This window comes from Sphaeramia orbicularis, chromosome 7 (genome assembly GCF_902148855.1).
Source record: "Sphaeramia orbicularis chromosome 7, fSphaOr1.1, whole genome shotgun sequence".
NCBI classification, from domain to species: domain Eukaryota; kingdom Metazoa; phylum Chordata; class Actinopteri; order Kurtiformes; family Apogonidae; genus Sphaeramia; species Sphaeramia orbicularis.
Window position 1 is genome coordinate 4,530,456 of NC_043963.1, and position 14,686 is coordinate 4,545,141.

The 14,686-nt window shown below is 37.8% G+C and overlaps 1 protein-coding gene across 2 annotated transcripts in view; it reads right to left on the reverse strand.

Moving 5' to 3' along the window:
* Window positions 1-14,686, reverse strand: part of osbpl2b (oxysterol binding protein-like 2b) — a 55,512-nt gene that overhangs the window by 11,848 nt on the left and 28,978 nt on the right. For both annotated transcript variants that reach the window (XM_030138889.1, XM_030138890.1), the window contains exon 2: window positions 9,982-10,281. In XM_030138889.1, coding sequence (XP_029994749.1) covers window positions 9,982-10,018 — 37 coding nt within the window. In that variant the 5' untranslated portion in view covers window positions 10,019-10,281. The remainder of the gene's footprint in view (window positions 1-9,981; window positions 10,282-14,686) is intronic.

Below are 14,686 nucleotides of genomic sequence, written 5' to 3' on the forward strand. Positions count from 1 at the left end.
CCCACTTGTTCTGTCTCTGTGATATAAACTCAGTGGGTGATTCTTATTTTCAGTCTCCTTTTAGCCCTTCCTTGGTTTTACCCCTTTTCACAGTTTTAGTGCACTTTGTTTTGTTAGTTTCCCAATTTGCGACCCCTGTCCATGTTTTGTTTGTGGGGAAACATAACAACTGGGGGCTCGTCTGGGATCTAAGGCTACGTTCACACAGCAGGTCTGAATGCACAATTTGTATTTTTTGCTGAAATCCCAGTTTTTTTGTTTATTTTTTCTGGGGGGGGGGGCTCTATCATAGTCCACATTAAATGCGACTTTTATCAGTTTTGAGTATGAACTGAATGCGACCCACATGCATAAAAGAGGTCCTGACAGAATACGTGACCATGCAGACACACTGTGTTTACGGAGGGAAATGTGTTTTTCCTCTGCTCCTCCTCCTGGGATGCACAATTGCGATGTTTGTTGCATTTCAACGACTTAACGTTGGATAAATGCGACTTGGCTGTTCAGTCTGAAGTCGCATTGTAAAATATCAGATAAGTATTGGATTTAGGAGCACATATGAACGTGGTCTGGGTCAGATTTATGCTGTTCAAACTGTCTCTAACAGATCGGATACAAGTCACATTTGGACAAAAAAAATCAGATTTGGGCCACATTTACCTGCAGACTGAATGTTGTGGTGGTAATAATAATAATAATAATAATAATAATAATAATAATAATAATAATAATAATAGACTAGGTTTCTATATCACTTTTCAAGACACCCAAAGCACTTTACATTATTAATCCATTATTCATTCACTCTCCCATTCACACTCTGGTGGTGGTAAATGAAATAAACCTGTCATTATGCAGGTGTTTTGTGTTTGATGGTCAGTTTTGATTTATTGAATAGTTGAATCACTGCACATATCATGGAACTTCATTTGGACTCATTTGTTGCAGATCCCACCTCAGACGCCCTCACCTCATGTAGAAAAACAGACTTAGTACAAATTGACGTTAAAGTCACTGCAGGAAGTGGAACAGATGCATTTAAACACAAACTCACTGATGATCTGAACTAAGGCTGCATGATATTGGAAAAAACTGACATTGCGATTTTTTTTTTTTTTTTTGGTAACCCTGCAATATGAAAAAATACTCAGGAGTATATAATATCTGTGTGGTGCTGACATAAATGGTCAAACTAATTAGTTGTTTCCTCTCGTGTCGACAGGTTCAAAACACTGTCGACACAGAACACACGTTTCAGTTTCATCCTTCTTGTAGCTGAAATAATTCAAGATAACTAACGTTGCTTTTCTTTTTGGCACCAAGTTTTTATTTATGGTGATTTTCTTTTGTTCGTTGCTCATTTTTCAATGTTGTTTCCATTGACTCACTCCAAACTGATTAAGAACGATTATGATTGGTGGATCACTTAGATGAGAACATGCTGAGTTCATTTCCCTCCTACACTGCAGGACCTGCGATGTGATTACTGCGCACACATACATTGGGATGACGATGCTTAAACTGATGACGATGCTTATTGTGCAGCTCTAGTCTGAACCTAAATCAGAAACTGAAGTGGATCCTGAAGCTGCTGCAGATGTCGGGTCAAATGAAAGTCAGTGCATTAACAGAACCTTCTGCATCGTTAAACCTGCGTATGTTTGAATTTGCATTTGACGATGCAAATGTGTACATTTCCCTCCATAACAGAGTAAACAGACCTGAACCACATTCACAATAATCACTATAATATAAGGAGTCTTTCATCAAATCATGCAGCTCTAATTTATTAAAACACTTTTTGAATAATTTTTAACAATATTTAGACAGTAATAAAATGTAAATAGTCTTATGATTAGAGACACATGTTCTCTAACAGCAGGTTCTAATATTAATATTTACATATGGTTTTGCATCAGGAACATTTTCCTCTGTTTCAAAGGCAAATTTGATCGATTGGCTGAAACCACAGACACCAGAAGGACTGAGTCTGGACACGACGGCCCAGGATCCTCAGGGTTAATTCTGTGCATTAATAACACGGAATAAGACCTGTTATTTTATTTTATGGGTTAAAATAGTGGAAGATGGTGACCTCGACGTGTGAGATAAAAGATGAATACCAAGGCAAAAAAGATGCAACTGGACTAAAAGGATGTTAAAAAACCTTTCAGAGTCAGGAAAAAAAAGACTTCACAGCATTTCATGACAGATTTTTGTTAATTTTGGTCAAAAGAAGAATTAAAATAGGTTTTTTTTTGTCTCAAACTGAAGAACTTTAGGATCCACTGACCTACAGTAACATCATTTTAAAACTGATTTCACATTTTAACAAACATCATAGATCTTTTATTCTTCAGCTCATTACAATTTTTTTTCTACAATCAAATAAGATCATGAAAAATAAAGTTGTATGTCAGTATAATATTCTTAATAAAACTGCATTAAAGCCTTTCATAAAATACCAGAACATATCGGAGTAACTGTCCTGGTGCCAGAAAGTTTTCAAATATCAAGTTAAATACTGATCAAAACTTAGTTGTATTAATATCTAAAGCATGAGCATGACTGTAGGAGAATGTTTGAACAATAATTATCTGTTTTTCTTCCTTATTTACAAACATATGAAGCTCAAATAACCTTTCAGTCTAGATCAGAGGTGTCAAACATGTGGTCCATGGACCAAACCCGGCCCCCCAAAGGGTCCAATCTGGCCCATGAAATAAAAAAACTACACTGAAGATATTAACAGTCAAGTCATAATAACCTATAAATAATGACAACTACACATTTTTTCTCTTTGTAAACGTAAACAATTTCATGTAATTTTACTTTTTTTACACTAAAACAAACTGTCCTTTCATAAAAAATGCAAATAATGTGAACATGAAATGTCTAAAGAAAATTCAGTGTAATTATACCAGTATTCTGCTTGTTATTAAATATTTAATGTATCTGTAGATCCACTGTGATCTGTCCATTATAACGTACATGTGGAAATGATAAACTGAGGTAGAATATTGTTAAAATTGTAATTATTTTACATAAGAAATTTCAGGTTGTTCATAGTGTTGAGATGTAACATTTTTCATAATGTAATTTTACTTTATTCATTCTAAAACATAGAGAAAAGTTTGGAGTTTACATTATTTCTCAGTTATTATTTTACTGGTCTGGTCCACTTTCGATCATATTGGTCTGAACGTGGAACCTGAATTAAAACGAGACTTCCTGGTCTACATGGTATCTGTTCTCATGTCAAGAGGCGTAGTTATGTCAGTGATAGGAATGTCGTTTTTCCTTGTATTATACTGTCTTATATTCATCATATTGTACCGTCACAGACTGTGGGTGTGGGTGTATTGTTTGGAGGAACAGGGTGGAGCTGTGGTTAATTACAGGTGGGGCGTGAACAGTTTAACATACGTCAGATGATTTATCACGAGTCGACAAACACGCCTGGTATCAGCTGTAGACGGCAGGTGTGTTTGTACCGTATCAGGTACAAGAGGAGTTCGATCAAACAAAACACAAAGGAATCAGACAAACAGAACCGACTGTAGCAGGACGGTGGAGAACGCTGGTTCATCTGGAGAACATGAGTCCATGAATGAAGCTAGAACAAACAGTATGGAGGAGTTCGGTACAATTCAAAGGCTCGTTGAAGCATCTGAACTTCACCCATAAAGACCCAAAAATCCACTGGCAACAAAAAAAAAAAAAAAATCTACTGATGTAACTGTTAAAGGAGTGATATTTTGCTCTTTTCAATGTTATTCTTCCTTTTCCCACATTTCCCTGTGGTCTCCATAAACTGTAAATGCTCTGCTTGGGTCTGAATTCTTCATTCATTCAACTCCACAGGTCCATCTTCAACCCTATTTCTGAGGAATGACACCAGAAAGGGGGTTTGGAGCGCTGGCCCTTTAAATGCACATGAGCCACTTCAGGCCCCGCCCCCTCTAGGTTACCAGCTGTGCTGCTCAGTCCCGCTCAACCGACAACGGAACATTTGAGGTAATGGGCTCCAAGTTCTGACATATTTTCAGTCTGGACTACAACCGCTGCTGACAAACAATTATGGAGAAATACTGGAGAAATGTTGGTCTGAAGTCTGGAGCTGATATGAGCAAATGTGGAGATGCAACTAGTGATAAAACGTAACAAATTAAGCAGGAATTCAAACAGGTCATAGAAATCCACTGGATTTTTGCCCAAATGAATCTAAAGATAGTTTTGCAGCAGCTGGAGGGTTCAAATTCAAACTGTCTGAACTATTAGGGTCCAAATACACGTTTTAAATGAACCACAGACTAAGAAAAGTGGGTTTAGACAAATATGAGCCCTTTAATAAATGTTGATCCATTAATCCTATCAATACATGGACATAATTGGTGTCAAATACAGTTCTTCATCTTTTCATGGTCATCAGATATGACCCATTTGGACGTTCAGAGTCTCCGTTGTTACCGTGGAAACGCAGTCATCTTCTACAACACTGATTCACCAGTAAAACCCACGGAGTTGGATCAATGACAGTGGATGGACACACTGGGGTTATGTTCAATTAATGAGAGATTTTACAGAAAAAGTCACTTTTTCTACAGTTTTCTCTGTTTTCACTCACGTCATTCAACTTTAATCTGAGTTTTGGATGAACATCTACATGATCAGTGAATGAAATATATGGAAAATACATGATTTACACTGAAAAATGCAAAATACAGAAGATAATAGAATAAATGGAGATAAATCACTTAAAGGTTCAATAGAGAGAAATTAATTTGGGAAGTGCCATAGAAGTAAGACTGGGACTTAAAGGGTTCATGTTAAATCAATGTGGAGAGAATCACAAGAAAAAACTTCTCCCAACTGCAGTGTTTGGTTTATTATCTGCTCCAGTGATTCCAAGTGTTGGTAGAAAGAAATGTAATAACGATCCAAAATGACCTGAAACCCCAAACCTCCTCCATGTACCAGAGTCTTTCACAAAGTTTAGGAAACCCTGAACCTGGTGAAACACCTGCCTGACCATCATGTTTAAGAGCGTACAAAGGGTTCAACGTTTGGACTTCTCTGATTCATGTGTCACTTCAACTGATTCAGATTTAACCTTTAATCCCAGACTGATCTCATGAGATTGCATTGTATGTTAGGTTTATTAGGTTTGTTAGATTTATTTATTTAATATTATATTTACTTCATTTTTGTTTTTGTTTGTTTGTTTGTTTGGTTGGTTGGTTGGTTGGTTGGTTGGTTGGTTGGTTTTTTCTGGGGGGGTCTGTTTTTAATTTTATCTTGTAGTATTGTTATTATTGATCATGACTGTTGAGTGTTCTTAAGAAGGAAATCTAAGGGTGAATCACATTGTTTTTATGCTTGTAAATGAATACTGTATGTCTGTTTGGAATAGGAGGACCCCAGGAAGAGTAGCTGATGTCCTGCATCAGCTAATGGGGTTCCGAATGAATAAATGAATGAATGAATAAATAACGCCAGTTCTTACAGCATTTGGCGTGTGAAACCTACACATTTTCACCCTTTCGCTTATTATTCAACACCATTTGATCGCATGTTAATGTACACCAAGATCTCCAGTTTATATATCCGTAACCCCTAACCCCTACCCGCTAACCGTGTGGTATTTGATACTTATAATGTATACAGATAACACTCCAATTAAAAGCGGTGTGTTATGTGCACACAATCCATGATATCATGTTAATCCAGACGACTGACTTTAAAATGATCATCAGATGCAACCTTTCGTCTCCATTAAGTTCACATATAAAACTAAAATAATAGAAGGTTGGACATTTTGCACAAACTCCAGGATGAAGGATAATGATTTTATATCTGTGACCTTTGTCTGTTCAATCTTCTAACCGTAGTATCTCAGAAAAGCCTTCAAAGAATTTCTTCATGTTTGACACGACCGTTTACTGATGACCTGATTAGATATGTGTGTTAAGGGTGAAGGTTGTTGTGACACATTTTTGTCCATATCTCTTGGTGATTGTACAGAACAGCTGACACGACTGAGTGAACTAAATCATGAATCTAAATACACGTTTGCAAAGATAAGTGTTAAAAAAAAAAGAAGGTGTACTTGTAGGTTAATTTCTTCCAAGAAGTAGAAGGCATTAAATTCTGTCTGTTGGGTTTAAACAGAGACTCAAAACTAAAAACGCACTCAGAAACACAACTTTGATCATTTAGATGGACCTTCAATGGATAATAAGGCAGTTTGTGGGGGCTCATCCGGGATCAGTGACCTCGGAGTCTTATAGAATAAGATGTTTTCACACTGATGGCTCACAGTTAATTTATTCTCACAAGTAGAAGGCCTTAAATTCTGTCCGTTGGGTTTTGTTATATTTAATAAGTGGAAAGCTGCATTTCACCTTTAACCTTCTAGACATCAAGGGGTTGAAAAACTGAACAAGACGCTAAAACCTGCTTCAGAAGTTAAAGGTTTTAGAAGAGTCTGAAACACCGTTCTCTGGTCCAGACCAAAGGATATGTTCAGAGACTAAAACTAAAACCAGACTCAGAAACACAACGTAACATATTTTAGATGGAATTTCAACAGACAGTGGTTCCTAAAGTGAAGACTGGGAGTTTGTGGGGGCTCATCCGGGATCAGTGACCCTAGAGTTTCATTGAAATAAGACGTTTTTATCAACTCAAGATTAATTTCTTCTGAGGAGCAGAAGGTGTTAAATTCCATCTGTTGGGTTTTTAACAAGGTTTTAAAGGGTCATATTTGTCTAAACCCACTTTTCTTAGTCTTTGGTTCATATATTTGTGTATTTGGACCCTAATAGTTCATACAGTTTGAATTTGAACCCTCCAGCTGCCGCAAAACTATCTTTAGATTCATTTGGGCAAAAATCCAGTGGATTTCTACAACCTGTTTGAATTCCTGCTTAATCTGTTACGTTTTATAACTAGTTCCGTCTTCACATTTGCTCGTATTAGGTCCAGACTTCAGACCAACATTTCTCCAGTATTTCTTCATAATTGTTTGTCAGCAGCAGCAGTTGTAGTCCAGACTGAAAATATGTTCAAACTTAGAGCCCATTACCTCAAATGTTCAGTTGTTGGTTGTATTACAACCTGGAGGGGGTGGGGTCATGTGCATTTAAAGGGCCAGCGCTCCAAACCACCTTTCTGGTGTCATTCCTCAGAAATGGTGTTGAAGATGGACCTGTGGAGTAGGGCTGTAAGAAAATATTGGTTCTGCAATATATCGCGATATTTTTATTCCATGATACTGTATGGATATTTTTAGGTATTTATTCAAATGCAGATATTGTGGAGGTTCATTTTTGGTTTTTCTTTTTTGTTTATATTTTATTTATTATTATTTAACACTGTTTAATTAAATAATCTTAGTTCCTTTGTTGGGATTGAACTAAAATACTGTTCTGATGTTAGTTCTGAACTAACAGAATATGAACATTTGAACAGGATCTTAAACTGTAATGTCTGTAAAACAGAATTTAAGTTTTAACACAGGAACATTTTGTGATATAGCATCAGATCTTGTTCTGATCAAATAAAAATGTGTTTAGCATTTGTGCAGATTTCTGGTGTAATTCAATTCTACAAGGAAATAATCATTTTAAAAAATAAACAAACAAAAAATTGCCTTTTTAACACTATCATGATATATCGTGATATATCATATAGCAATCCTAGTATTGTGATTTGTATCGTATTGCCAGATTCTTGCTAATACACAGCCCTAATGTAGAGTTGAATTAATGAAGAATTCAGACCCAAGCAGAGCATGTACAGTTTATGGAGACCACAGGGAAACGTTTGAAAATGAAGAATTCCACTTAAAAAAACAAAATGTCACTCCTTTAAGGGGCTGAAATACTGAACAAGAAGCTAAAACCTGATTCACATGTTAAAGGTTTTAGAGGAATTTGAAACAGTGTTGTCTGATCAGACACTAAACCTAGACGCAGACTCAGGTTTTTGGACTAAATCCCTCTTACATCAATCAGCTCAGGTTGGATGTTATTGTATGAAACACTGCATCAACCAGGAACAGCTTAAACCCTGATCCAGACCCAGAGCTCTTGGTCCAGAAACAGGATCTTCCAGATATTCTGAATGGTGTAAAAGTGGAAGACGCCACCTGATGCAGATCACAGCTCCACCTCCCGATGAATAAAATAGGAGTCCTGGCCTGCGTCTGTCTCAGATTAGTAAGACGATCATAATAACACAGGAACGCATGAATATTTCATTTAAACTGTAACAAGAACGCGCAACGATGACACTACACCGACACCCGCGGGTATCACAACAAGAGAACAATGACACCATTTCGAGAACGTCGCAATTACTACGAACCTGAGGCTAAAACAGAAGGTACGACACACCTGAGAATGGACGGGTTTACTGACGCATCAGAAAAATGAAGTGGATACATTTTGACAAAGTGATGAATCAGTGCGTTTGTAAATGGGTCTGTCCATTACGTTTACGTTCAGAACATTGAACCATGATGAACACCATCTGAGAGAATTTCATGAAAATTCTAATAATAAAAAGGTTCGTTCAACATGAAAATGCACAAGTAAAACGAAGTAAAACTGAACATTTACATCTGTTTATTAACGTCCCTGTGCAATAAAACTCAACACTGATCATTACGAGACACTTTCATTAATCGTTCTACTCATCCTCGACCTGACTCTGTTCTCCTGTTGATATTTTTGAAGAGGCGACAGATGTTTGAATTATTAACGCTGTCATCAGACTGAGGAGGCTTGGGTTCCACTGATGGGATGATGGGATTTTCCTCCTATGATGGAGTCCGAGCAGGACCGACCTTTGACCTCTGACGAAGACGATAGACTCATAAACCGACAGAGACTCAACGGGTTTTTACAGAATATTATTAGACCTACTGTTAAAGGAACGCACACACTGAAACATGTATTTAACTGAAAAATCAGGATTAAATCAGAGGAGATCCTCAAATCGGAGTCGACGAGAAGTTGCAAGTACGAAGACTGAATCGATTTTATTTATTTTAATTAGATACAGATGAATGATTTGGCCAATTAACTAATCAGCTGATGGATAATTTTTAGTTTAGTTCAGACACAAACATAATACAAACCATAAGATAAAACAAAACAGTACAAAAATAACAAATTTAAAAAATAGAATAATAGAAATAGATAATAATCATATCAGGTTGAATAAACCTGGAACTTGACTGTTGATTTTTGTTGCATCTTTTATCTGATAACATGTTCTCCTGTCCACCATCTGAATGTGCACAACATCACGTTACACGAAAGAACCAAACGTTAATGTTAATGTCGTTCAGTTATCATCAGGTATGGCCCAATGGTGCACTGACCTTTGACCTTTGATCGAGGATGAACTGATTTGACCAAAGTAGAAAAAAAATCCCTTGAGGCATTCCTGATCAGACTGGACCAACATGAAGAACCAGAGGCTTTGGCCACCACAATCATTTCAGTTCATCCTTGTGTCAAAGTGAATGTTTGCTCGTGTAGTAATTTAACATAGTTTACAATGTGCTGATTTTAGTGGCTGGGTCAGAATTTAAAAAATCCTGCAAAAATGAACAAATTTTGAATTCTGACCTCAAACAAACTGAAAAATAACATGACCTTTAATGACATGAAGTGCAAAGTGTGCATAATGTGTTCACCTGGATACCAGACGGTTAAACCAAACAGCTCAGTTTAACTAAAACATGAGTCAGTATTTATGTAGAGTTTAATTCATGTATTTGTCAGTGATATTTTTATTAGGTTTAATCTGTGACGGAACAACCTGAGCTCACATTATGTCCCATCTGTTTCTGCCTCCAGCTAAGCTCCGCCCTCAAGACATGGCTGATACTACACACACACACACACACACACACACACACACACACACACACACACACACACACACACACACACCTGTGAGCCTCACCTGTGACGGCATCGTAGAACTCATCCTCATTGCTCATCTTCTAGACTCGTTCAGGACAGACCAACGACCTTTAGCACATGTTCCCTTCGGTGGCGACTCCTCACACTTCCTCTGGAGGAGACCTGTCAATCAAGGTCCCTCTGAAGCGTCGCGACGGCGTAACGATCAGTCAGTCTCCAAACCGAGGCCAGCGCTGATTATGACCAGAGAGGAGACGGACGCCAGCAGGTGGAAACCGGATCTGAACCAGAGCAAGACTTCAGTGAGTCGCTGACCTCGAGGTGGAAACGAACGGAGTCACTAGAAGAAAAAAATGAAAACACAGGTGATCATCAAACCCATGAATATAACAGACCAAAACACAGGCCATCATCAAACCCATGAATATAACAGACCAAAACACAGGCCAACATCAAACCCATGAATATAACAGACCAAAACACAGGTCTTCATCAAACCCATGAATATAACAGACCAAAACACAGGCCAACATCAAACCCATGAATATAACAGACCAAAACACACGTCTTCATCAAACCCATGAATATAACAGACCAAAACACAGGCCAACATCAAACCCATGAATATAACAGACCAAAACACAGGTCTTCATCAAACCCATGAATATAACAGACCAAAACACAGGCCAACATCAAACCCATGAATATAACAGACCAAAACACAGGTGATCATCAAACCCATGAATACAACAGACCAAAACACAGGTGATCATCAAACCCATGAATACAACAGACCAAAACACAGGTGATCATCAAACCCATGAATATAACAGACCAAAACACAGGTGATCATCAAACCCATGAATATAACAGACCAAAACACAGGCCAACATCAAACCCATGAATATAACAGACCAAAACACAGGTGATCATCAAACCCATGAATATAACAGACCAAAACACAGGCCAACATCAAACCCATGAATATAACAGACCAAAACACAGGTGATCATCAAACCCATGAATACAACAGACCAAAACACAGGTGATCATCAAACCCATGAATACAACAGACCAAAACACAGGTGATCATCAAACCCATGAATATAACAGACCAAAACACAGGTCATCATCAAACCCATGAATATAACAGACCAAAACACAGGTCATCATCAAACCCATGAATATAACAGACCAAAACACAGGTCATCATCAAACCCATGAATATAACAGACCAAAACACAGGTCATCATCAAACCCATGAATATAACAGACCAAAACACAGGTGATCATCAAACCCATGAATATAACAGACCAAAACACAGGTCATCATCAAACCCATGAATATAACAGACCAAAACACAGGCCATCATCAAACCCATGAATATAACAGACCAAAACACAGGTCATCATCAAACCCATGAATATAACAGACCAAAACACAGGTCATCATCAAACCCATGAATATAACAGACCAAAACACAGGCCATCATCAAACCCATGAATATAACAGACCAAAACACAGGTCATCATCAAACCCATGAATATAACAGACCAAAACACAGGTCATCATCAAACCCATGAATATAACAGACCAAAACACAGGCCATCATCAAACCCATGAATATAACAGACCAAAACACAGGCCAACATCAAACCCATGAATATAACAGACCAAAACACAGGCCATCATCAAACCCATGAATATAACAGACCAAAACACAGGCCAACATCAAACCCATGAATATAACAGACCAAAACATAGGTCTTCATCAAACCCATGAATATAACAGACCAAAACACAGGCCATCATCAAACCCATGAATATAACAGACCAAAACACAGGTCATCATCAAACCCATGAATATAACAGACCAAAACACAGGCCAACATCAAACCCATGAATATAACAGACCAAAACACAGGTCTTCATCAAACCCATGAATATAACAGACCAAAACACAGGTGATCATCAAACCCATGAATATAACAGACCAAAACACAGGCCATCATCAAACCCATGAATATAACAGACCAAAACACAGGCCATCATCAAACCCATGAATATAACAGACCAAAACACAGGTCTTCATCAAACCCATGAATATAACAGACCAAAACACAGGCCAACATCAAACCCATGAATATAACAGACCAAAACACAGGTCTTCATCAAACCCATGAATATAACAGACCAAAACACAGGTGATCATCAAACCCATGAATATAACAGACCAAAACACAGGTGATCATCAAACCCATGAATATAACAGACCAAAACACAGGCCATCATCAAACCCATGAATATAACAGACCAAAACACAGGCCAACATCAAACCCATGAATATAACAGACCAAAACACAGGCCATCATCAAACCCATGAATATAACAGACCAAAACACAGGCCATCATCAAACCCATGAATATAACAGACCAAAACACAGGTCATCATCAAACCAATGAATATAACAGACCAAAACACAGGCCAACATCAAACCCATGAATATAACAGACCAAAACACAGGTCTTCATCAAACCCATGAATATAACAGACCAAAACACAGGTGATCATCAAACCCATGAATATAACAGACCAAAACACAGGTCATCATCAAACCCATGAATATAACAGACCAAAACACAGGTCTTCATCAAACCCATGAATATAACAGACCAAAACACAGGCCATCATCAAACCCATGAATATAACAGACCAAAACACAGGCCAACATCAAACCCATGAACACGACTAAACATAACGTTCTGCGTACTTTTAATCCTCCTCGGCCAAATATAGTGTAAGATTCTGTTGAAAAAGTTACTGCTCTATAATTTACATTAGACTGTTGTCATGTAAATTTGGTGCAGAAATCTCAATGCATTCTTCAGACAATGCGATTACGTTGTTGAATGGACAGACAGACAGACAGACAGACAGACAGACGACAAAACAATGAAAATACCCCTTCAGCCCAAAGTTGGCCCAGGGGTAAAAAGCACACGTTGAATCTAAGATGAGAATCTGAGGCTCGTCATCTGAGTTTCAGATGAGTTCAGACCCTCTGGTTCGGGGTCTGGCGGTTCAGAACCACCACCTGAATGTTCTGGGTCTGTTCTCATGGGCCACTGAGTCCAAACAGACGGTTTTCTGCTCCACTGGGTCCAGAATGAGGTCAGCGCTGCCACCGGGTTTATGGGTCTTTGAATTCTGCAACTCGACTGACCTCAAACCACCACGGGTTTATTCAAGTAGTCATCAGCATCAATAAGGTGACCCGTTCAAGCCCAGAAAAAACAGTCATAATAAAGAACAGAATCTGGACTGAACCAGAACCAGTGAATCCAGGATTTTATCATGAGGGTCAAAACTGTTCAGATCAGCTGCTGATTTTGCTCATTTGTTAATTTTTTTACTGTTCATTTTTTTCAAATTGATATCGTTTGTATTGATATTTCTACCTGTACGGTGTCCTTGTGTGCCCAGAAAGGTGCATTTAAAAACTATTATTATTATTATTATTATTATTATTATTATTATTATTATTATTAGCAGCAGCAATAGTAATAGTAGTATGAACCGTCCAGTATCCAGGTGAGCTTATTATACACACTTTACACTTCATAATATAAAGGTCCTGTTATTTTTCGCAATTTGTTTTAGGTCAGAATTCAACAGTTGTTCATTTTTGCATTTTTTTTTTTTTTTTTTAATTCTGACTCATCCACTAAAATCATCTCATTGTAAACAGTGTTAAATTCCTACACTAACACTCTTCTACCGAGTGAGTACAAAATGCACACTGACACATGTTAACATTTAATACCTGACCTAGAATCAAAAATAATAATATATATTAACCAGTGTTGGTGTTAATCATTGAAATGTGCCAGGATGAAAAAATTAAAAATAAAAAATCTAATTTTTATGAAGAATATTGAAGGAAAAAAAAACTGTTTTGTGCATCAAAAAGTATGGTTTGTTTACATTACAAACATGGAATTTAAAGGGTTAAAAATATGACACTTATTGAGTATTTGGTGTTTCTGTTTATGGCTCAAGTTGAAGAAATAAAAAAAACAATGTCAAAAAACTACAACACTGTGCAGATTACTCTCTGTTGGTGGTTACAAACACGTCTATGGGAGGGACAGCAGAGGGTTAAAGAAAACAAGTCCAACTCAGACATGGTACAAATAACTGAAGCTGTGCAGGTTCGTTACTTGATGAAGTGTTCAGTCTTTTTCTGTACCAGGACATATATTCCATACATTCCACACTCTGTATGATGCTTTAAAGGGGAGGACTCACCTCCCCTTTAAGGACTGATTGGCTCAGAACGAGGCCAGATTGACTCCACCTGGATGGAAGTGGTTGTGACGCAGAGGAACTCTCTGATTGGCCGACGGAGGGCAGGTGACCCGGTATTAAATGTTATGGACCTGGTGGTTGGTTTGTTCTGTGAGTTCAGTGACTGAGGACAGACGTGGATGATGGAACTGACTGGGTTCATAGTCTGTGTGGCCCTCCCCGATCCTTCAGTATTACCCACGTAGACCTGCACATCCACACCTGTCCATACTGTTTAATCTGTTCTAGTGTTGTTGTAAACCGGTCTGACACCCTCTACTCCTGTTCTAGGTTAGAGGTACATGTTCTTTAGGTGCAACGACTGAATGAAAACAACTAAATCCCTGCGCAAAAAAAACTCCATATAAAGATGTTTGTCTTGGGTGTAGTTGCACC